Raw genomic sequence first — 23,381 nt, 5'->3', positions numbered from 1 at the left:
GCTGACTTGAGTGCACAGGGCAGGCAGTTTGGAATTTGTGGTGGGGCAGTTCGAGGTGGGGGATGTGACGGGGGGAGGGGCACCACAGAGGGGAAGCTTTGGCGTAGGTGTCGCCCTCACCGACGGTGAGCCATCTGAGAAGGTCCGGTAGGCTTCGGCACAGCGTTGCCCTGGGGAAATCGCAAGGTGGTGCAACTTTAAGCACTAACTTGCTAGGTTCCGCGGGCTGGACGGATGCTCTGGTTCCTGGTTTATTTTTGCATGGCGTAAATTGCCTGCCGCCATTGGCCAACTTGACTTCCGCACCGTTGCATGTTCGATTTTTCTCCCCTGTGCTGCCCATTGAGCCACATTGTTCATGTCCCTGCATTCTGCTGCCCATTGAATAAGACTGACTCACTATGCGGATGGCTCCTGCTCTCAAAAGAGTCATTCCGTCTTTGCATTGAGCTGCTTCACTTCTCTGACAGCTTTACAACTCCTTCCTTCCCCTCAATCGACTCCTCCTTCTGTCGTTGAACCTCCTCTTAGCAAACGCCGTCTTCCTCATAGACCCTCACAAACACCGCCATGTCCTCCTCCACGACCTGGTCGCCTGATTCCTGGCGGTCAAAACCCATCAAACAGTCACCCGCATACCCAGACGAGGCGGCGCTCCAGAAGTCGGTCAAGGAACTCGGCCGTCTGCCTCCCATTGTTCACCCCAAGGAAATCGTCGCCCTGAAGCAGCACCTCCGCGATGTGGCTCTGGGTGAGGCCTTCCTGCTGCAGGGCGGCGACTGCGCCGAGCTCTTCGACTACTGTGAGCAAAACACCATCGAGTCGAAGATTAAGCTCCTGCTGCAGATGAGTCTGGTCCTCATTTGGGGTGCCGACAAGCGCGTCGTCCGCATTGGGCGCATGGCTGGCCAGTATGCGAAGCCCAGGTCTAGTCCGACTGAGATGGTGGACGGTGTGGAGCTGCCGTCTTTCCGGGGCGATATTCTCAACGGCTTCCACGTCGATGAGCGGACCATTGACCCTCAAAGACTGGTCAAGTGAGTCGCCCTCATTATAAAAGCTTCAAGTAACCTATGCTAACAAAAATAGGGCTTACCAGTACTCATCAGCAACCCTCAACTACATCAGAGCATCTCTCTCATCCGGCATAGCCGATCTCCACAGACCGCTCGACTGGGGCCTCGGTCACGTCCGGGACCCGGAGCTCAAGAGGAAGTACTCGGAAGCCGTCCTCTCCCTGACCGACATGCTCCGCTTCCTCCACACAATCGGCGCCGACAAGAGCGACAAGCTCGACACCGTCGACCTCTTCACCAGCCACGAGGGCTTGCTTCTCGAATACGAGCAGCCGCTGACCCGCCTGCTGGAGACGCCGGCCCCGCGCCCCACACTCAACGGCGGTGGTGCTGCCGCCGAGACCAAGAAGGAGTACTACGACACCTCGGCGCACTTCCTCTGGATCGGCGACCGCACCCGTCAGATCGACGGCGCGCATGTCGAGTTCTTCAGGGGCATCGCGAACCCCATCGGCATTAAGGTCGGCCCCACCACGCCCACCGACGACTTGCTCGCTCTGCTCCGCACCCTCAACCCGGACAAGGAGCCGGGCAAGATCACCCTCATCACTCGTTATGGTGCCGCCAAGGTGCGCTCTCTTCTGCCTGCGCATATCAGAGCTGTTGAGGACAGCGAGTACCGCCGCTGCGTTGTCTGGCAGTGCGACCCCATGCACGGCAACACGGTCTCGACTGGGGGCGGCATCAAGACACGTCGGTTCCGGGACATTTTTGAGGAGCTTCAGGAGACGCTACGGATTCACAAGGAGCAGGGAAGTTACCTCGGTGGTGTGCATTTGGAGTTGACTGGCGATGCGGTCACGGAGTGTCTGGGTGGCAGTGAGGGACTGGACGAGGATGACCTGTCGACAAACTACACCAGTTTCTGCGACCCGAGACTGAACGAGAAGCAGGCGCTTGAGTTGGCGTTCTTGATCGCGGACCATTACAGAAACGAGAGAAGACCAGTCGTTTAGACGGGTGTTACGCATGGTTGAAGGGTGGATGCATACCGGGCATACTGTGATCACTAAAAGCAATTCTTTACATGAAATTCAGCAGGTTTATGGTTATTGTTACTTGAATACGTACATCGTGAGAACAAACGCAAACTCACAACACGACCAGAGTGCTCAGACGGACAAGATGCACATCATCAGCGTCGTCCGTGCCCCGGAAAGGCCTGCCTATTACTGCAGACACCAAACACCCGTCAACCGAACCCGCACCGACAGTTCAGGGCGCAGAGGACCGAAGAAGTGGGCCCCAACGCTGAGCCAGCGCCGCTAAACCGTGGCCCAACAGGGAAGTTTCAAACGGATATCAGCGGGCCAACAGGTGAGGTGAGATAAGCCAGTGCGCCCTGCGCTCCTTTCCCCAGTTCCGATAAGGCGAGCGGGGCTTCCCCGCGGCTCCGGCTAGAACCCCCCGTGACCGGTGTAAGTAGTACTGTAGTCCCCTTCCTCACTTGAGGTGTCCCAATGCAATCCTCACCTTACACACACCTCCCTCGTAGCTCAAGCTCTCCTCGTCTCATCTCACTCGGGAGCTAATACCAACCTCACCTCAACCTAGTGATCACCTACTCATAGCCCACTTACAGCTTACAAGATGGTCTACCCATTGGACTATCTCCAACACCGCCGTGACTGGTTAGCAAAGCTACCCCAACATCCAACCCCTCAAATGAATGCCGGGGTCACTAACACGACTCCAGCAAATTCAAGCAGTCCGAACGCGCGGATAGGATCAGCCGCCTCACAGCCTACCAGGGCCCCTTCTCATCTCAAGACCGCCAGATCCTAGACAGACCCATCGGCGAGCTCGTACAAGATGTCCACAGGACCGTCCTGAAGCCAATTGACATCCTGAAAACCTACGGCAAGGTCGCCCTCAAGGCTCATGAGCGCACAAACTGCCTCACGGAGATCATGATCTCGGACGCCGAGAAGTGGGTTGAGGACGGCTCGATCAACATGAAGGGGCCCCTGGCCGGCATCCCCGTGAGTCTCAAGGACACCATCGTGGTGGGCGGCTACGACACCACCGTCGGCTTCAGCAGCTTCGTGGGCAACAAGACGCCGCTGGACGGCCCTGTGGTGCGGCTGCTGAAAGACGCCGGCGCGGTGCCCTACGTCAAGACGAATCTGCCCATCACCCTCCTCAGCTTCGAGTCCACCAACGACGTCTGGGGCCGGTGCAAGAACCCACACAACACAAAGTACTCCCCCGGAGGCTCGACGGGCGGCGAGAGCGCGCTGCTGGCGATGGGCGGACGCATCGGCATCGGCAGCGACGTCGCCGGCAGCGTGCGCGCCCCCGCTCATTTCTCCGGCTGCTACAGCCTCCGCTGCTCGACGGGCCGCTGGCCGAAGCTGGGCTTCTGCACGAGCATGCCCGGCCAGGAGGGCGTGGCCTCGGTGTACAGTCCCATGACGCGGACCCTCGACGACCTGCGGTACTTCACCCGCGCCGTCGTCGGCATGGAGCCGTGGAAGTACGACTACAGCGTGCACCCGCTGGCGTGGCGGGACGATGTCGAGAAGGAGTACCTCGAGAAGCCCAGGCTGCGCGTGGGCGTCATGCGCACCGACGGCGTGGTCGACCCCAGCCCGGCGTGCCGCCGCGCGCTCGAGATGGTCGAGGTCGCGCTGCGCAAGGATGGCCACGAGATCGTCGAGATCAGCCCGCCGTCGCCGTACGAGGCGCTCAAGACGGCGGCGCTGGCGCTCAACGCCGACGGGTGCAAAATGTTCGACTCCTTCTTCCGCGCTGGCGAGTGGAACGACCCCGGCGCCGCGCAGATGAAGTTCCTCATGAACCTGCCCGGCCCGCTGCGGTACGCGTACTACCTGTGGGTGAAGTACGTCCGCCGGGACGCCATGTGGGCGGACCTGATCCGCGACTGGCGCCCGCAGACGGCGTTTGAGAACTGGAAGCTCGTCGCGCGGAGGGAGGCGCACCGGCTGGACTGGTTCAACTGGTGGAACAAGGTCGAGGTCGACTTCCTCATCACCCCGCCCAACGCGACGCCCGCTGTGCCGCATGACGGTATGAAGGACGCCTGCAGCAGCTGCGGGTACACCTTCCTCTTCAACCTGGTGAGTCTTGCATGGGCTGTGTTGAATCGCGGTTTTCCGCTAACAGAGTGTGTAGCTCGATTACACCGCCGGCGTCATCCCCGTGACCCACGTAGACAAGGACCTAGACCAGCTCCCTGCGGACTTCAACATCAAGAAGCTGAACGGCATCGCTCAGGGCGCGTATAAGCTGTACAACGCCAAGGACATGCACGGTCTCCCCGTTGGAGTTCAGGTCGTCGGCAGGAGGTTGGAGGAGGAGAAGGTTCTCTCCATCATGAAGAGGGTCGAGGATGCTTTGGGAGATGACAAGTACAAGCTGCTTGAGATTGACTAGGTCCGGAGAGTAGCTCTCAGTGTAGGCGTTGGCCGGGATTACTGCGTCAGCTATGTAGCACTATGGAGTGAAAAGGACATCAATGACACCCCAACGTCTGGCCGATTTCGCGACGGATATTTAATGCAAAACGCCCCATTGGAGGCCGCTTATTCCAAGCTGAATCGTATTTCCCGGATATAAGATGCCAATTGATTGACTTTCGGGTAGTCCCTGCCGTGTAAGTGGTTTGGAGATGCGGGGCTGCGGCCGCTGAGGCTGGTCCGAGATCGGACTGCGGGGTGCCATCCATTCTGACTTCACCTCGTTTGACGCGCGCAGGTGTAAGTCCTTCAAGGCAAGTACTTAAGGAGCTTGAATTCCATAAATTGATGTTTCTTGAGCCAAGCAGCTTCAACTTCAATCAGAATCAGACCTAGAAACCTAATCATGGCCGCACAAAAGGAAGACAAGTGGACGACGGAGGTGAGCTCCCTTCAGTCCAACTCCACCATCCAAGCACATGCGATGAACTACTGACTTACACGTCGCAGGCGTACCAACGTTCTGCCTCGTTCGTCCCAAAGCTCGCGACCAAGGTCGTCGGATGGCTCGACGTCCAGAAGGACGACGTCATCCTCGACATTGGCTGCGGTGGTGAGCCCCCTATCTCTTCCAGGCCCACCAAGTCACATACGCTAACAAACTGTAAGACGGCATCCTCGACGTCGAGTTCGGCAAGATCCTATCTCAAGGCACCGGCTCGCTCCACGGCATCGACGCCTCCCCGTCCATGATCACCGCCGCCGAGAAACTCGTCGCAGACGCCGGCCTCTCCAACTGCAAGTTCGAAGGTACCCTTCACCCGCCTCCAAGACTCCACCCACCTACTAACACATCCCCAGTCCTCGACGCGACCAAGATCGCAACCTCCTCCACCCCCGCCCTCCAAACCCCAACCTTCACGAAAGCCTTCTCAAACGCCGCGCTGCACTGGATCCTCCGCCCGCCCGGCGCCCAGATCCCCGTCTTCACCGCCGTCCGCGACGCCCTCCTCCCCGGCGCGCCGCTCGTCCTCGAGATGGGCGGCCTCGGCTGCGTCTGCGAGATGCGCACCGCGCTACTCATGGCCGTCTCGCGGCGCGTGGGCGTCGACAAGGCGAAGGAGGTCGATCCCTGGTTCTTCCCCGACGAGGCGTGGCTGACGAATGCCCTTGAGAAGGAGGTGGGCGGATGGAAGGTCGAGAAGATTGAGCGCGAGTGGCGGCCGACGATCGCGGACAAGGGCGGCGTGGAGGGGTGGTGCCGGTTGATGGGCAAGGAGCTGCTGGACGCGGTGGAGGATGAGGGGGAGAGGGAGAAGTGTGTGAGGGAGGTGGCGGATGTGTTGGAGCATGTGTGTGCTGTGCCGGGCGGGGGGCATATGATTAGTTATGTGAGGTTGAGATGTGTTGCGAGGAAGATTTAGGGAGTCGTTTGCGGGGAAGATGTGACAAGACAGAAGGCGTGTTTTTGCAGTTTGAATTGAGATCATGAGTGGTCATGGGCCGGAGATAGATCAGGGTATTGTCTTTGTGCAAGTTGTTCGAATTGGTCAAGATAAGTCTGTTTACATGTAGAAGTACCTACAGACTTTGGAATCATAAACCCCCTCGAAACAGCTAGTCCGTCATTTATATTGAGGTATTTATGTTGCTACTTCAGCTTATTTCCTCCGTGACAAATAGGACATCATGGTTGAATTCAACAACAACTAGATCACAACCATTGAGACATCTCTTAGATATCCTCAGCACCTTCTTTTTCCGTCAGGAAGACTCGTGACGCTGACCGAAATCCACAGAGGACAAGGGGGTGCGATGAGTCTTCGCAATTGAAAACACCACACACAGAGGAGCGTCCCCTTGAATGTTTGTGCATGCAGCATAGCCAGCATACATGTGGAGAAATCTCTTCCGACGATCACTTGCCTATTAAAGCGGCTTTGAGATGTTGTCATTACTACCTGAACAATTTCGGAGAAAGTCACCGCGAACCTTAAGCAGGAAGAATCCAAAGAAAGTGAGGCGGGAAATCAGCTTTCCTCTTAGCGCCAGCAGGGGTTGCTGGCTCTATGTACTCGAACAGCGTATGCGTGAGGTGTGCCTCTCCACTTTGTCTTCCCTGGTGTCCGTGGTTTTCCTCGTATTATTGCCTTTAATATGCGCCTGAATAGCCAAACATCACTCACTGCGCGGATGGCAATTCTTCAGGCATAGGCGTATAAAAGCTCATCCGAACAGTGAATATCAAGAGAAGTGAAGGTCCGTAATCCACAGACATCTGAACAATCGCGTTCCGCGGCGAAATTTGTCATATTTAATAAAATCCTCTTGAGATTGTGCTTTTATCACATGCCATGTGAGCTCGGGAAGTTGACGAAGTCGGCAGACTTCACTGTCCATCAGCAGATCGAGGTCTCGGGCGTATCCAAAGTGTTTGAAGGCAAGTTTTACTTGTCTACATTACGCAATTTTGGTGTGTCAGGGCGATCAAAATTGTCCTCAGATCAGCGTCTGGCAGCTTGGGTGTCGTCGTCTGTCCAGCTGCAGAGTTGAATTCATTTGTTCGTGTTGTAGAAGGGCTAGCTATTCGAGACGTCAGAGTCGTTCCCATTAAACAGAAATCTCCGCTTTTGCTCAATTTCGGTTTTACTAAAGACGCGCTCAGCCTCTTGTATGCCATAGTATTGTGAGTATTGTGAGTACTGTTTCTTCACCCGCAACAAAGACTAATAAAGGACGAGGGCGACGAAAAGAAGGATAACAATAGAGACGAGGACGGACGACGGCGGACGACAACAATGATAACAACGAAGACGAGGAGAAGAACGAGGGTTGCAATGATGTGTCAGAGGCAATGATCAGGCCAATTGTTACCAGAAACTTCCATATCCTAGTTGCTGGGGGGTGTGGTCGTTAAGTTGGGTCCTCTGCTGGGTTACTCAGAGGGCCTTCCAGCTGTGCCCGAGAGCCTCCCTAGTGTGAAACTCGTTGCGGGCAGGAAGATCTTGCAGGTTGTTGACCTCAATAGCAGCACCATACCGCAAGTCATGAGGTCTGAAGCGCTCTTTCAAACCGATGGCGGGGGTGAAATTCTTGAGGGCCCATGAGGTCGACCCTCTAGTGGTCGGCTTATCTAGTTGTACTTCAACCAACGTCGAAAACTGTGGGAACACTGGTTGCAGGGCATGGACCCAATCAACTAATGGTACGGTCTTAGGAAGAGTCTTGGTGCATAGTTCGTCGAAGGTTTTTGCGTCGACTGCCCCGAATCTAATAGCCATGATAATTAGATAGTTCAATGGGCAGAGGTACGGGACGGTGCAGGTTTTAAGCGTCACGACTCGCTTCCTGTCGTCGGATCGAGACTCACTGTACAAAAGGGTTAGCTCTAAATTGACAACGGCGAAGTAGGAGAACTTACTTCATCTCTTTTTGGCAGTGGATGGTGATCTGACCGTCGATTGAGATGGCGTCACCAGGCCCTCGGTGAAGAGAGAGCGACAAGTCACGCCACTGGAGGTATTGAAACGGGACTCTCTTTTGTCTTGAATGGCGGGAAAACCGGTTGCGAGGAATGCTTCCAAGTAACTGAAGGCGAAGTAACGGCCTCTATCAACGTCTTGATCGTTCCTCGCCATCGTCCTTCGTCATCATCCTTCGTCATCGTCCTTCGTCATCGTCCTTCGTCATCGTCCTTCGTCATCGTCCTTCGTCATCGTCCTTCGTCATCGTCCTTCGTCATCGTCCTCTCTCGTTAAGTCATATGCATAGAAATAAGGGACTGGAGGTGAATCTCGGCAGACTTATAAGTAAAACATCAGGTTCGCGGCTCGCGCAAGAAGCTTTTAACAAAGTTGTAGAGGCAACTGTGCTACCAATCTATCCATTGGCCAATCTTCGCAATGTATTGCTTGAAGAAGAATATTTCAAACCACAGGAGCCTCGCAGGTAATAATAGTGATTGTCCTAGGAAATTTAGCGCTACTATGCAACTTAGAGTAACAGACACATAACATTTATCCATGCTCCCTGGTTGCTCATATCGGTATCGTAGTTCAGCAAGAAGATGTCGTTCTTTCAGCGAGACGAGACAGATGGCGCCTTCTTGTCCTAGGAGGTAAGCCGATTCAAAGTCTTTAAAAGAGCGACCATTTGGAGACACCACAAGAGTTGCGGAGCAATGATTTGACAGAACGTCGATCTTCCCCTGCCTCTCTATGAAAGTAGTTTCTATCGTTATTGAGTGGTGATTCCTGGCAATTGAACCCGTCTGAATGCCGTCTACATAAACCGCAAGCACCCCTCCTTCATCGTTGTCTGCTTCCGTGTTTGTGGCCCAGATACTCGCAAAACGATGGCAAGGGGGAAGCAGCTTAGCAGTGCAATCTTCTTGTTCTCATTACCAAGGTGCATGCGAGAATTTTCCAACTGTCTAGACAGGATTAAGGAGAATACAAGCACTTCCGCTGATGCATATTGCTGACTGACTATCGCGTTTTATACCTTAGGTTATTGACCAGAAAACGAACATCCTCCTCGAGAACACACGCCTTCGCGCACCAGCGGAGCGTCGCAGACCGCTAAACAGGAGAAGTCGTGCCCGCCATCCTCATTCCCTTAAGTTCCGAACACAGCGTCTGGTTTCTTGTAAGCGCCAAAACAAATCCATTCGTCTCAAATCCATGTTTGGTCCAAAATGCATCACAATGGTTGTAGCGGACGAAAGGTATGTCAACAAGCCTCGCTGCAAGCCCGCGCAGCCCGGAGGTCTTGTTCCCACCTGTCAGCATTACTGCTTAGCGCGTATCTGATTGGATAAGCGGACAGAACTGATATGCTGGACGGCATAGACATCCCAGCATTATTGTTCATGGTGATTGAGAGCAGCAGACTGTCAAATAGCCAGTGCAGTCTCCGCAGCCTAAACCATTGTGGGCCAACCCACGTATTTGGCACACTTTCCCAGATTTATGTTCTCATGATGTGTCTTAAATACACACCCAAAAGCACTTGGGGTGTAAGCTGGGTTCTACTGACAAGATAGAACCAGCAGAGTGCCACACCACTAACACCAAGCTATCTCAAGTATATAAGCCAGGAGAGAGCATTACTATTAGAGCTGGCAAATCACCGCAGGGAGTTGTGTGATAATGAGCTGCACGGAACACGCGCAAGTCACCAGGTGCTTCCTGAAGTAGTCTGCGCAGAAGAACCTCACCGCTTTCAAACGCGTCATCTGTATCAGTCTCACTATCAACTCTCCCCTCGTCTTTATTGATCATCATTGTTCCGCATACATCATATGACTTCTGATGCGTATTCTGTTGCGCACAGTGAGATGTCTAAAGCTACTCACACGCCGCACTCTATGTCAGAAATTGCATGTCTTGTGTGACTTTCACACCCTACCCCTTATCAGACCCAATCAGACACCAGATGGCAGCAATACAATGCTTACTGCGCTTCAATATGCGCAACATCATAGAGCTATCTTTTATACGTACTACTGTTTTGCAATTTCGCACTACTGCGCAGAGGGCCTTCGCCTCTTTAAAAGATCTTTCTCTGCGCAGCCAGAAAGAGATACACAGCAGTAGAAGAACAGTGGCACGCCGCCTCAATGAACATCTCAGGGCAGACTTGGGACTCTAGAGTAGTCAGTAAGACTTTTAAACCCCCTCAAGCACCTAGTGAAAAACTCTTTCACAGACATCTGCTTTACTGTCCTCCCTCATCACTACTCGGCGCGCACGTATTCAGAGCCTCAGACGCAGGGGATAAGCTTGTAATGCATCTGACCTACTTTCAAGGCCTCTCTTTCACATTTCTAGCAGTCCCCTAGAATGTTTTTCTTTAATAGAATAAGCATTGTGCACACTTACAGCATCATCCCCTTCTCTATTTCTACTGTCTAGAAAACATCCTATAAGAATAGTAGAGCTACTTAAAGAAATCTAGCATTCTCTTAATAAAGCCCTTTCATTTATAAAAAAAAAAGCTGCAGAGGAGTAAGGACATCACTTTAATCCAACTCCTTAACAACCGCTGCAGACATCTCCTCACACAGAAGCCATTACACATTATATACTTAAAGCCAGCATCTTCACACATTACTTCCTTTCTTTCTAGGCCATAATGCATCTAACTCATAGTCCTCTGGCCAAATTTCCAGGTTTATTGTTGCGCCGAACAGCAGATGAAACGGAAATTGCGCTTATGGCGGTCATAAACCTAAGGATGGCGAAGCTGCGGTGTGACAGAACAACCAGCACTTGACCGATCATCTTTCACACTCCACACTCCATCATCTTCCAGCACGCTCATCCTTTCCGTTTCAAAGTCCCAAATACTCCACCAGAGACAAAGGCCTCCAACCTTCACGTCCAAGGCACCTGCTTCATCACACTTTCTTTGACATCCACTATGGAAGCCAGCTTCAGGAGAATGCATACTTAAAGTTGACATCTTCACACTGATTACTTTCTTTCTGAACCACAATGTGCCTGCGTCTTGTTCACACCAGAATTGACGGAGCGTATTTTCTTGGCACCTACGCGCAACGGACAATCACTTACTCTACTTAGCAAACAGCAAGTATGATAGGCCCTCCAAACACACACATACTGCATACGTGAAGTCCCCTATCCTCAAAGTATTCAGGTCCCCAAATAATCCAAAGACAGAACACCTCCAACCCCAAGCTAAACCCATCTCACCATGCTAGCATCATCAACCACCCACCTGCCCGCCAACCATGAACGCAGACATTTCAATCATCGAAGAACTCCACAGTCAAATTGCACCACTTTCAAAATCTCCAGAAGAGCCCTCTTATGTACTCACACTCTGTCTCACCAACTGAACCTGGGTGCTGAGTCGCCAGTCCCGACAGTCCGGAACACACCCAAACCGGCCCCGCTCTCGGCCCGCCGATGACTTGCATCCCGTTCTTTCTGCCCATCCATCGGCCCGCGTACGGCACAGACGTCTTCCGGAGAAATACCAAACCTTATTCTGGTCGACGGGCATCCCCTACCTAAACTTCCCTACTCCCAGGTTCGATATCGAAACACCCCTAATCATGCTTCAAGAGCTCACTCAGATCAACCACATGAACATCGGATAACACGCAAACTCTAGATTAGCATGAATCTTCGACTCCTCAAGCTTCACGCACTGCATGCGGGGGCCCACCTTTAACAGACGTCATTTGCAAAAGATTAACATCATCAATTGAACGAGGCTCATGCTCGTAAGCATAAGGTGGCAGAAGATCATCACTGCTAGATAAAAGGCCCATCCCAAAATGAACGCCCGGTGCCATGTTTAAGTCCCGCCGTCTATGCCGGTTCCCGAACGCAAAAGCAAAATCGAAAAGGCGAGATGTGGTGTATAACCCCTGAACCCCCGAATCCCGGAATCCCGATATTTTTTGGCACCAAATCCCGTATATCGAAAAAATAGAGATGGAAAAAATGTTTCTGCCGTTACGCCGATCGAAATGCCAAGATGCAACGTGACCTGTCGCGCGATCCGGTTCTTGTTGTGCTGTTCCATGTGGTATCGTTTTTATGTACAAATCTGTTGCCTAGATGTGAGGTGAATTGAGACCTGAAACCTGAGCGCCTCGCTGTAGTCGTTCGCCCGAGTCGGGCCGAAATGGAGAGGATGCTGGAAAGCTCTACGATCTTCGCTTCTTTTCTTCCTTTTCCAGCTTTTCGACGTTCTCTTCTGTGAGGGAGTCACCCGTGTCACCCGCAATGACCGTCTGGAATGACGCGCCGCGTCGCTCAAGCTTCTTCCCGCCGGCGGCATCCATCAATTTGCCGGCCTGGGCTTGCAGAGCGAGCTCATCCGTCTCCGATCGGCGGATCGGCTTGGAATTCACACCTGGTGAGTCAAACGGTGACGGTTCGTAGGAATTATTCCTCGTCAGAGGCCGCGGTGTGGCCACGTCACCCCTGTCCTCCTTTTCAGGGTCCCTGTTCTTGTGTTCTGCCTCCTTCTTGATTGCATTCAATGTGTCTGTGGAGCCGCCATCATGGTCGTGCTCGACGCCTGGGATGTCTGCATTGCTGCAATGTTCAGCAGTATCCGAGCAGTCAGACAGAGAACCATCTGAAGCCTTATGAGTCGTCCCTTGCTGTCGTTTAGCCAAACTCCATCGTACCAACATTCTTTCAAGCGTCTTGCTCTTGACGGGCTTGGAAAGATAGTCATCCATGCCTGCTTTCGTGCACTTTTCCTTGTCACCTTGGATCGCCGAAGCTGTCATTGCGACGATGGGAATATCTCGCATGTAAGCCTTGTATGGCACGTGGTGGCGAAGAAGATGCGTGCACTTGTATCCATCGATGACGGGCATCTGCACGTCCATCAGGATGATATCCGGCTTCGCATGCTTGCCATCCTTTGCCGCAGCCATGTACTCAAGCGCATCCTTGCCGTTCCACGCTGCAGTTACCTTGAACCCAAGCTTCATGATTGTTTTGGTGGCGATTTGCTGGTTAATGGCGCTGTGTATGGTTAGTGTGGGCTCAAATGATTGCCAGACGGTAGACTCACTTGTCTTCGACCACCAACACGTGAATCTTGGCGCGTTCAGAAGCCGGTAACATTTCCTCATCAGAAGCTGGTGGAGTTCTAACCGATAGTCGGCGGGAAGGGGACTTGTGTTTGTCGGTCAGGAATTGCGACGACTCTCCAGAAGCTGGAGGCGTGTTGATCAATTGCTCAAATTCGGAGCTGTTGCAAGAGACGCTCATCTCCGACTGCAACCGATCTGGAAGCGAACCAATCTCCACGATGGGCTTGCCGGCTTGTCGTCCCTGAGGCTTGCTGAAGGGGACCCAAAATGTTGCGACGGTTCCGTTGCCGAGTGACGATTCTAGAGTCATATTTCCGTTCATAAGGTCGAGCAAGTTTTTGCAAATAGTGAGGCCCAGACCAGTTCCGCCGAATTTTCTAGCCGTGGACGCATCACCCTGACTAAACGGTTGGAAAAGCTTTTTCCGAACCTCCTCTTCAATACCGATACCACTGTCTTCGACGATGAACTTGACGATGATGTTATCCGCAATCTCCTTTTCCTTCTGGACTGAGAATTTGACGTAACCTTGGTTCGTAAACTTGATGCTGTTGGTGAGGAGGTTGGTGATGATTTGACGAACACGGCCTGGATCGCCAATGACGACCAAGTCGTTTTCGATATCTCTCGAGATATCCGACCTGAAGTCGAGATTCTTGCGCTCCGCAGCGAAGCTAAGCATCTTCCTGACATCTGTCACAATGACCGATAGTGAAAACTGGACCTCTTCGATGTCGAGACGTCCAGATTCAACCTTGGAAAAGTCGAGAATATCATTGATGACGGTCAAGAGGGCATTTGCAGACCTCTGGATGTTCTCAACGTACTCCATCTGCTCCGAATCGAGTTCCATATCCCCAAGTAGTTCGGCCATTCCAATTACACCTGTGATGGGCGTCCGAATTTCGTGAGACATCTATGAAGTAGTCAGCGACATTGCGTCATTCAACTTGGTCATCACCACTCACATTGGCAAGGAACTGGCTCTTCAGCCTGTTAGCCTCCTTGGCAGCAGCCTCGTTCGCCATTGCTTGCTTCTTCTCTCGAGATTCTTCTTCAAGGTCCTCCGCCTTCTCCTTCAGCTCACTGACATCCATAATGACTCCAATGACGCCCTCAACGCAGGTCTCATTCGTCAGGATCCCTTCCTTTGATTTCTTGCCCAGAATCGGAAGGAATCTCGTTCGGTACCAGCGCCCATCCATTCCGTGTTCCGCCACCTCTTCTGACTTGCCGCCGGCTAGTATATCCTCAATGGGCCGGAGGAACTTCGGGCGTTCGCCGGTCTTCAGCTGGGCATTCAGACGGTTGAAGACATCGTACATATCTTGGCCAATGAACCAGTCGGAGTTTTCATGATTACTTTCCTCCTCGCTGTCCCAAATGAGCGCCCCCTCCAACATTGTCAATTTGCGGTTCATGTCAACTGTGAAGATGGTAACTTGTGAATGGGCGAGAACGCTCAAGAGCTGCTGCCGGGTTCGTCTGGCAGTCAGTTTTGCCTCGATGCCCTCGTTCACGTCAGTGCAAGTTCCAAACCATTTCTCAATTGCACCCGTCTCCTTGTTCTTCAACGGAAGAGCACGGCCCAACATCCACCTCCATTCCCCAGTTTTGCTGCGACACCTGTACTCAGTAACATATGGATCTCCTGTGGCGAGCGAGTGCTTCCATCTTTTGACGGTTTCAGGCATATCATCTGGATGGAATGGGTGTTTCCAACCAAGACCTAATGAGTCTTCTGGCGTCAGGCCCGTGTATGTGTACCACCGGGTGTTGAAGAAATCGTGATAACCATCAGGCCTTGTCGTCCAAACCAATTGAGGCATTGTGTCGCAGATCAACTTGAACCGCTCCTCGTCCCGTTCTTTGATCTCGGTGATTTCTTCAGTCATCTTCGTGACGTCCCGGAATGTCACTACACCGGCGAGAAATTCTCCGGTAGCATCATCCCTGATGGCCTCTCCCAACGCGTCATAAACTGTTTTCTTCCCGGTGTTCTCCTCCATCATCCCGACACGCATGTTGCTGAACGGCTTTTCAGTCCGAAGAAGTACCGATATGGGGTATTCGCTGACGTCTAGTTCCCTAGTAAAATCTGCGTCGTACACGGTCCAGCTTGGCAGCAAGTCGAAGCCGTCGGCAGACTTCTCCAAATCGCTTTCTTGGCGCAAAAGGTTGCGTGCTGCCTTATTTGGAAATGTTACACTGCCGTCTTTCCACATCGCAAGAATTGGCATTGTCGTGTTATCGAGAAGAGCATCCTTCATGAGAATCATCTTCTGCAAAATCGACGGCGTACTCGCGTGGGCTGCTGTTGAGGGTGGGCCCATTGGTGGAAACGGGCTCGACGACAGTGACACCGCACTAGGGCTGACACGGAATGAAGGCGAGCTCGAGTCGTGGCTGGAGCTCACGGATGGCGGGTTTGAATTTGATATGGTTTTTCGGTCTGCTTGTTCCAGTATGTTCGGCCTGGCTGTAGATTTGCGACTCGGGATGAGGGTTGATGGGGGCGATTGAGAGCTCGTAAATGTGAGCGTGAAGTAAACCTGGTGCTCTTCAATCTCCCATATTGTTACAATCATCTTGGCGTAAACTTGATGATCAGACGCTCCACCTTTGCTTCGTGGGTCAAAGCCAGGCTTTCCTAGTTCCTTCCTGGTGATGATAACATCCACCACTGCATCCTTGACCGTTGGTGTGCTCGGCGCGTGATCCGGTGCCGGCGGGACCAGCGAACCGGCAGTCGGGGTGGCTTCCCCACCCTGACCGAACATGTCTGCTGCGTCCTTGGAGGTCTGCCGGGCACCCATCTCCAACACAAGAGAATCCAAGAAAGCTTCCCATCCAACCCAAACTGGACGTCCTTCTTGAATCATGTCGATTCCGACCTGGGAAAGTGACTGCCCCCGTAACCGCTCTGCAATGTAAGAGTGAGTGTCCTCCGATGCGTCTGCCATACCGAGCATCCTGCCCATCGCCTCGTTGGCAAGCACTACTGTCTTCAAGTTGTTCAAGACCAACAACGGTACTGGTAGGTATTGCATGGCGGAGAAAGCGAGCTGGCCCGGTGTGATGAAGGGCATCGATAAGCGAAACGGACTCGTCGAGTTGGATCGCTTGCCGCTGCCGGCAGCCAGGTTGAGGTTCTCGCGGAAAAAGCGACTCCTGGCACTTGTGGCACTTGTAGTGCTTGCGACGCCATCGCTTCGGTAGGAACCGACTTCGGGCTGGGATTTGGTATCGAAGTTGAATCCGCTGTCCATACTGTTCATGCTGTCAATGCTGTTCCCGGAAGACTGCCGTGAGCCCAACTTGGGAGGTTCTTCCGACGGATCCGAGGTTTTTAGGGGAAGAATCACGGGGCCGTTGCCTCGCGCATGGCCGCCGGCAAGGATAGGCTCGGAGGGTGGCATGTCGATGTTGGCTCGCGCATGAGATGCCGCAGGTCGTTGGTGGACCTTCCAGTCGGTGAAGGGCGTTGACAAGTCTGCAGGTCGAGAAAACAGTCGTTGCAGACGGTGATCGCAAACAGAGGTCGCCAAGGGTGGAGGAGTAACGGAGAAGCTGCGGGCCAGGTCGACGCAGCAAGTGGGTTGGTTGCTAGAGAATCGTGTGGGGAGAGAAGGCGAGGCAGAGCATGGCGCGGCGCCCTGTGTTGTGTGAGAGAGCGTGCGTTCTAGACTACCGGATTCTGGGCCGGTCTCCGGATAGGTCTTGGTTGGGAATGTGCTCTAATTGATTGCGGTCTAGGCGCAGCGCGCGGTGGATGGCGAAGATTGTGCACAAGCGCTGTCTTGAGTGTGTGCGAGAGTGCGTGTCTGTTAGTCGACAAGCCTCCCGATTTCGTGTGGGACTGGCAGCTAGCAGGAACGGAGCGACAACGGCGGCTGAGGCTGTCAGGGCTGTTGAAAGCGCAAGCAGATTTCGGCGCTATTCGGCAGAGGCGAGAGGAGGCGGAGGGAGGATTTGGGCGTTGTTTGAGATGAATTCTCGAACAACTCCGGGTCGACTGCAAACGGCGGCGTCGAGGGGCGGCGGCGGAGAGATGAAAGACGGAGTGGGAGGGTGTGTTTGTGTGACGACACCGCAGCGGCAGTCGCAAGAGCAGACAGCAGCAGCAGCAGCAGCAGGAGAGCGGCGGCGGCAACAGCAACACGTCGGGCTTAGTAAGGATGTCTCTGTCTCGCGGATGAGAAATCTGAAATCAGCGGATGGCGGGCTGGGGTCCGGAAGTGGTGTGGTGTGGTGAGGTCGTGTTAGAGGTCGAGGTTGTGCGAGAGTCGTGGTCCAGTCGCGGAGCAGCAGGAGACGCAAGACGGAAAGAAAGAAGATGCAGGCGCAGGTGCGATGACGGGCTCGGTAGGGCAGTTACCGCTCATCAGTTCCGGTTCGAGCCCCAGATGTTTAGTCGAGGTGCGCAGTAGTTCGCAGCAGTCACGGTATCTGCAGTCTAGCTTGGCGCAATAAGAAAGGGAATAAGTGGCATAAGTGGGCGGACGTAATACGGGAGAGGGGAAATGGAATCGAAGGGAAGATTAGGTCCAATTGGTAGGTAGAAAAGAAGAGACACCAACCAAGACCAAGATCATCTAGTAGTAGCAATGGGAGGTGGACGAAGCAAGACGGAGGAAGAAGATGGAAGAGATGGGATGGGGATGGATCCCGTCACTGAGGTGCTACTGCTGCTGCTGAGAAAGGAAGAAACACGAGAGGCAGGCAGAGGCAGGATCAGGTACCGTCTCCATAAGGTACCTAAGGTAGGCACGCAGCAGGCATTGAAGGCGAGGCAGGTACAAACTGACAGTAGGTAGCGCGGTGCATAGAGGCGGTACAGATGGACAATTACTTAGTAGCTAGGTAGGCAGGTAGGTTCGCTGCACCACCTTGCCTTACCACCTTTACCTGCCCTAGCATTGGCATCGACTGTGACAGTTGCAGCAGGCAGCCAGACTGGACGAGGATGCGGACGAGGACGAGGGATGGGACCGTCATAGTCCAAACTTTGTTTAAGTGGGAGTGCCCCCCCGGTTAGCGGTGGTGAAGCGTTAAGACGCAGGAGAATTGGTCGAACCTCAGCCCAAAGTCTGGGGGGGCCTGTCACCGCAGCTTGGGGGTCCTGGACGCCCAGGGCAATTCTTGGGAAGGAAACATGGACGGGGGTCCTGGAAGGGGAGGGTGGAACACTGAACAGTCCAAACAGTGGAACATGGACTCGACTGGAACCTGCGCCGATTGATTTGAATCCATCCAGCAAGTCGCACTTCCGGTGGACTTGGGCTGACGCTGCGCTCGTGGCCCCAGGATGACGGGATGACGACGGGTGGGGAGGGGAGAGCACACAGAGGAGGAACGCTGAACACTGTGAACCCAGGGAAAGGCAAAGAGAAAGGCCCTTCCATTGCCGTGTCCAGTCAGTGTTCGTTCGTGGTGGTGTAGCGCACAACATCGCCCGCCCGCTCAGTCGGTCTCCTCAGGCGGGGGAGGCAAACACTCATCGTCATTTTCACCCGAGCAGTTTCGAGTTCGAGGGAGGTCGGAGGGCAACTCGGGGTTTACTGCATAGTACACGCGGAGGCAGTACTCGTTCCTGGTTCCTCTGCTGGTCACTTGCGTGCAGTGGTATTACATAAGGCATTCTTGTATCCGAGGACCGCTAATGCATCTCCCCTACAAGAATACGGGTCGAGAGGGGATGGGAAAGTGGGCAAATGTATGCAAAACTCCAGTCCGCCCTGCCATCGGGGGGATCGAATTCACTCACACGCGCTTCCGCTTCACCACTCCTCACTCCAGAGTTTCCGTCCTCTACACCACGCATGCTTGCCCAAGGCACCGTCCACTGCCCTGCCGTGTCTGCACACCACCACCACAACTGCCACCACCACCCTCCCTCGCATGCAGCCTGCAAAACCAGGGGCCACCCTCCATTCATACGGCGTTACAGCGGTTGACGCCCCACTGCAGACCGCTCTGTTGAGCCCTGCGCTCCCACCCGACTCCAGCGCCCTGCCACCACCGTTCAGTGGGTCTGCCGTCCCTGTTCGCTGGAAAGTGTGCCCATCCATGGGCTCTCTGCGCTGGGCTGGCTGGCTGAGATGTCTGTACACGGGCTGTGCCTGCTGTACGCAGTAGACGCGCCTCACCACCACACCTCCCTCCACGCCGAGCTCGCAACTCTCCCTCTTCCTCCCGTCCGCCCATCCATCATCCACGCCTTCGATCCATCTCCGCCCACCCAGAACCTCAAAATCTTCATCCCTTCGCGGGGACTTCCCTTGCTGCTTCTGTAGCTCAGGGCACCAGGCACCGTCACCATCGCCCGGGCAGGTTTCGCTATCGGTTAGGGGTCCCTCCTTTTCTCCTCATAATGGACCCAAGCTCCAACGTCCCGTCATTCCCAAGGAGTATTGTCCACGCATGCCAACAGTACCTCATCTTGCTGCCGTCTGTCGCACCCACGCATGTACTGTACATGTCTCGCGCAGCCCCTAGATGCTCGGCTGCATCCCCATCCGCCTCGGTAGGTTGGCCCTTCCAACGCCAGCCGCCCAGCGTAACCGATGTACACCTCGCCTCATGCACTAAACCGCCTCACGCCCAATCGACTCTCAGTGGCCAATCTTTGCTGGCGACTGCTTCTGTGTGCATGGAATCATCTGGGATTTTTGCTGGGACACGCCCACAAATCTCCACTGGCGGGCTGCAAGAATAAACGACCGGCACCAGAAATCATGAGATATTCAAACCGAACGAACCCAGAAGTTGGGATGGTTTGTCTGAGGAAACCCGTCACCCCTTCTTCCGCCTCGCCTTGCGTTGAGTCCCTTGTCCACTGCAGTATGGATCCTCATCGACACCGCCCGTCATCACGATCCCCGGGAGTCCGTATTACTGCGTGTGCTGAGCGGGTACGCGAGCCTTGTGTTGGAAAAGTCCGCAGCCATGACGGCACCGGAGGATCCAGCGGACAGCGCGACCCTCGGAAACGGGGCGTCTCCGGACGTGAAATTTGAGAAAAATGGGCTGCCACGCCCACCTGTCCAAACCCCGGTAACGAAAGGGTGATGGGCGCTTCTTGCAGCAATAGACCCTGACCAGGCCCAAACCGAGACAGAAACACACCAAACTCAGGCCGATCTGTCCAACAATCGGAACTTTTTCCTTTCCACGGGCGGCACATTTGCTAATCTTCTCTTTGTCTCGAATTCGACGTCCCTGGCTCCGTTCCGTGCTTGTCTTGAATCGGCAACCCCAACCGGTCAAAAGTTTTCATGCCCGTGTTTGTCGTTTGTTTGCCCAGAAGCTTATTCAGTCGGTGAGTGTCGTCTCAGGAAACGACAGAGGAAGAAGAAAACACTCTTTGTCGGGTGCGTGTACACAAATCCGTCAGAGACAGAAAGCTTAGCTTGCTGCCTTTGCCGCTGGGCCTCGATGGCGATTGTGCCAAGACTGCTGGACGACTGCCGGGGTTTGATAGAGTCAGACAAGAGCGACGGCTGAGTGGATTTGAGAGCTGCCCGTATGTACTCCCGGGCACACTAGGCATTTACCACAAGCCCCGAGTCGGCTGGGGACAGCCAGAGAGCTTGGTAGCGAGCCTGCAAACTTGGTCTTAGCCCGCCACCCTTGTAACGAACTGCTCTATCCATACAGATTCACGATGGCCGATTCTCAGCGTTGGGCGCTATCAAATCCGCATAGGCATGGGCAACTGCCGCTACGAATAAGGCCACAATGATGGATGTACCTCATCTTCGACTCCAATGTCTTCGCGGCGTCGCTTATCCGGGTGATCCCGTCAGCCAGGCGTTTGACCGGCATCGTGGTGGTTGCTCCTTCAGCATCAATGCACTGGGATTTGTCTGGCATCCTTCAAGGAAACGCAGGCTGTTCTGTTCGTCGTGTTTGCGGCAAATTGCATATCTGAGGTGCCCGCGTGACTGCGACTGCTGCGACATGATCAGCTCTCGGTGAGTCCTTTTCCAGCTTTCAGCACCCACTCACTGCGAATGAATACCTGCCAGTGCTTGCCTCCTACACTGGATTCGGATAAACGCAAAAGATGGCTCTGACTATCCTCACCCAGCGTGGCTTGGTGACAAATTTGCCCTGCGTCTAGACCTCACGGCCTCTCCATCGATCGAAGATCTGCCACCCGAACAGGTCTAGCTTGTAAGCACTCAAGACGCCTAGACCGGGATGGCCACAGACCCGACCAGGGCCCTGATGGTTCTCTCCATATCGGTGCGCCATCAGTGCCACACGAGCTCCACGGAACAACGCAGATCATCTGACCCTGGTAGCCAGTCAGAGCCAATCAAGACAACGGGGAACGACTCCGTTCCGAACAGCTTTGCTGCCCGAGCGTGTCAGCAGCGACGTCATGATGCCATAAGCAGGCATTTGGGTGCACCGGTGTCGCATCAAGCAATCAGGATTGGCCCAGACCACGCCAATCCCTCGACATGTTCTCGAAAGTTGTGCGTGCGAAGCAACGCCAAGTGGCCTGTGCTGGCTTTGTTTGACATGTGCCCGGAGCGTGCCAACCGTGCCATTCGTTCCATGACTCGACTTCACATTCATCTGTCTTGCCAACAAAGCCCTAGCTCCAAGGGAGTGTTTACAACCTCCACAAGCCACCCATTATGTCATTTCGTCCGAAGTGCGTCGCAATACTCGATTTCTCGCCTCAAATAAATCATACAGCATGATGTAGTGTAGACTGCGCGGCTCTATTCAGCTTGCAAGGGTATCATCGACCATGTCGTCATTTGGACCCTGAAGGATCCAGAGGACCCCTTCTCTTCTTCTGTTTGGGGATGTCAGAGTTCGTCTCGGCCTCGCTTCTTCAGACTTCCCCGCTCTTTCAAGCGGAATTTTCCTTCATCACTCCACACGTTGAACACGTCCACCATTGTCTTTCCATGGTCGTGCCGCAAAAGGAACAATCCCAAGTCAGGGGTTTCGCCGGGGCTGATACACCGTGGTTGGCAGCAACGCCGACGCTATTGTTTCTCCTTGGCGGGCTGCGTGTAAGATCTATCGTCTCTGGCCGTGATGTTCCACCCGCCGTTGAAGCTACTGATGCCCGTTGACGCTCGCGCTTCTCGGCATTTGGCGTCCACACTTGGCGCTGAGGATCTTGGCCTTTTTCTGTTCCACACGCGTCGCAGCATAGGAAGTTGGCAGGATTATGTAGAGTACAGACCCCGCACGTCCAACCCCTTTGCTGAGCTGGCAGGGGCCGTGGGGCTGCAATCACCGGCGGTCGGGTTTCGGGCCTCGGGACCGCCGGCGGGGGCGTAGGTCTGGAGGCCGGCCCGGGGATCGGAGGTGGCGCGCTGTTGCTTCTCGGTTCGAAGTCTCCCATGACAGACCCACCCCCGTTGCCGGTAGGATTTTGAGCACTCGGAGGGACGTAGTAGCCTCCATAACGCTGCTTTTCCTCCTCTTGTACGAGTTCCCAGAGTGCCTGAGCGATTGCTGCTTCATTTGCAGCGTCCTCTTCGGCTTGAGTACGGAAGCCGTTTTGCGTTGCAGTCTCTGAAATTTGCTGAATCTCTCGGTCATTGTGGTTCATGTTCCCACACCCCTGTAAAGTGCTGCTTCTGCGCTCGATAGCACCAACAATCGTTCGCCGAATGTCTGATCCGGGACGAGGCCCAGTACCACCAAGGCGTTTTCCCGAATTCTTGGTCAAGGTACGACGTTTCTCGGCAGCCGCACGGGCAAGGCGGCGAGCTTCTTGCATTGGAATCCGGCCGCCGCCTCCCAAGCGTTGGCCGTCGGAGAGAAAACCTTCGCCCGTGTACCCTTTCCGTATGAGTGCCTCGTGCTCATCCCGTAGCTGGTTCCACAGGGCATGGAAGTTTCCGTCGTGTGGTCCAAAAACAATGTGGGACAGCTCGTGGAGCATGGTGTCGACGACCTGCTCTATGGGGAGAAACAAAGATCGGTCGCCGGGGTATCGTAATCGGACCAGAATTCTCTGCCCTCTGTTGACGTTGAGGCCTGCAATAGTGTTAGTTGGCGGGAAGCAACTGCAGGCAATACCACATACCAAGCAAATTCGCCTGATCAGGGTAGAACTCTGCAAGCTCCCGCACCTTCCAACCCCTCGCCCGCATGATGGGCTTCACCAGAGAGGCAACTTTCTTGAGGATTTGGAGGGCATCGCTGGCCCGCGGAAAGTCCACCAAGTGGGAGTATGAAAGAATGAGAGCATCATGTTCAGGCATGTTGGCTGTAGTCTTGCCCGCGGCCCGGTCAAAAACGTGGTATGTCCACAATGTT

The 23,381-nt window shown here is 54.2% G+C and overlaps 6 protein-coding genes across 6 annotated transcripts; 3 read left to right on the top strand and 3 right to left on the bottom strand.

Annotated features, from left to right (window-relative positions):
* Positions 1-570: 570 nt before the first annotated feature.
* On the top strand, positions 571-2,032 carry aro-8 (Phospho-2-dehydro-3-deoxyheptonate aldolase; the record flags this gene model as incomplete). Its single annotated transcript, XM_032031026.1, has 2 exons — positions 571-1,037; positions 1,090-2,032. The coding sequence occupies 2 exons, from the start codon at positions 571-573 to the stop codon at positions 2,030-2,032; spliced, it is 1,410 nt and encodes a 469-aa protein (XP_031889793.1).
* A 634-nt stretch (positions 2,033-2,666) lies between these two features.
* amdS-0 (Acetamidase) lies at positions 2,667-4,472 on the top strand (the record flags this gene model as incomplete). Its single annotated transcript, XM_032031025.1, has 3 exons — positions 2,667-2,707; positions 2,773-4,156; positions 4,212-4,472. 3 exons carry the CDS (start codon positions 2,667-2,669, stop codon positions 4,470-4,472), a joined length of 1,686 nt encoding a protein of 561 aa, XP_031889770.1.
* A 429-nt stretch (positions 4,473-4,901) lies between these two features.
* Positions 4,902-5,919, top strand: CGGC5_v012189 (putative methyltransferase; the record flags this gene model as incomplete). Its single annotated transcript, XM_032031024.1, has 4 exons — positions 4,902-4,937; positions 5,006-5,108; positions 5,165-5,305; positions 5,357-5,919. 4 exons carry the CDS (start codon positions 4,902-4,904, stop codon positions 5,917-5,919), a joined length of 843 nt encoding a protein of 280 aa, XP_031889769.1.
* Positions 5,920-7,434: 1,515 nt separating this feature from the next.
* On the bottom strand, positions 7,435-7,921 carry CGGC5_v012188 (uncharacterized protein; the record flags this gene model as incomplete). The annotated part of the gene is made up of 2 exons (XM_032031023.1): positions 7,435-7,864; positions 7,917-7,921. The coding sequence occupies 2 exons, from the start codon at positions 7,919-7,921 to the stop codon at positions 7,435-7,437; spliced, it is 435 nt and encodes a 144-aa protein (XP_031889772.1).
* Positions 7,922-12,176: 4,255 nt separating this feature from the next.
* Positions 12,177-16,501, bottom strand: tcsA-1 (Two-component system protein A; the record flags this gene model as incomplete). Its single annotated transcript, XM_066152656.1, has 3 exons — positions 12,177-13,011; positions 13,061-13,998; positions 14,051-16,501. 3 exons carry the CDS (start codon positions 16,499-16,501, stop codon positions 12,177-12,179), a joined length of 4,224 nt encoding a protein of 1,407 aa, XP_066008025.1.
* A 5,665-nt stretch (positions 16,502-22,166) lies between these two features.
* Positions 22,167-23,326, bottom strand: WSS1 (DNA-dependent metalloprotease WSS1; the record flags this gene model as incomplete). Its single annotated transcript, XM_066152655.1, has 3 exons — positions 22,167-22,241; positions 22,297-23,099; positions 23,149-23,326. The coding sequence occupies 3 exons, from the start codon at positions 23,324-23,326 to the stop codon at positions 22,167-22,169; spliced, it is 1,056 nt and encodes a 351-aa protein (XP_066008026.1).
* Positions 23,327-23,381: the final 55 nt, after the last annotated feature.

Source organism: Colletotrichum fructicola, assembly GCF_000319635.2.
Source record: "Colletotrichum fructicola Nara gc5 chromosome Unknown KSG_Nara_v1_contig07, whole genome shotgun sequence".
NCBI classification, from domain to species: domain Eukaryota; kingdom Fungi; phylum Ascomycota; class Sordariomycetes; order Glomerellales; family Glomerellaceae; genus Colletotrichum; species Colletotrichum fructicola.
The sequence above is the reverse complement of the archived record's forward strand: the minus strand, read 5'-3'. Positions and strand labels throughout refer to the sequence as shown.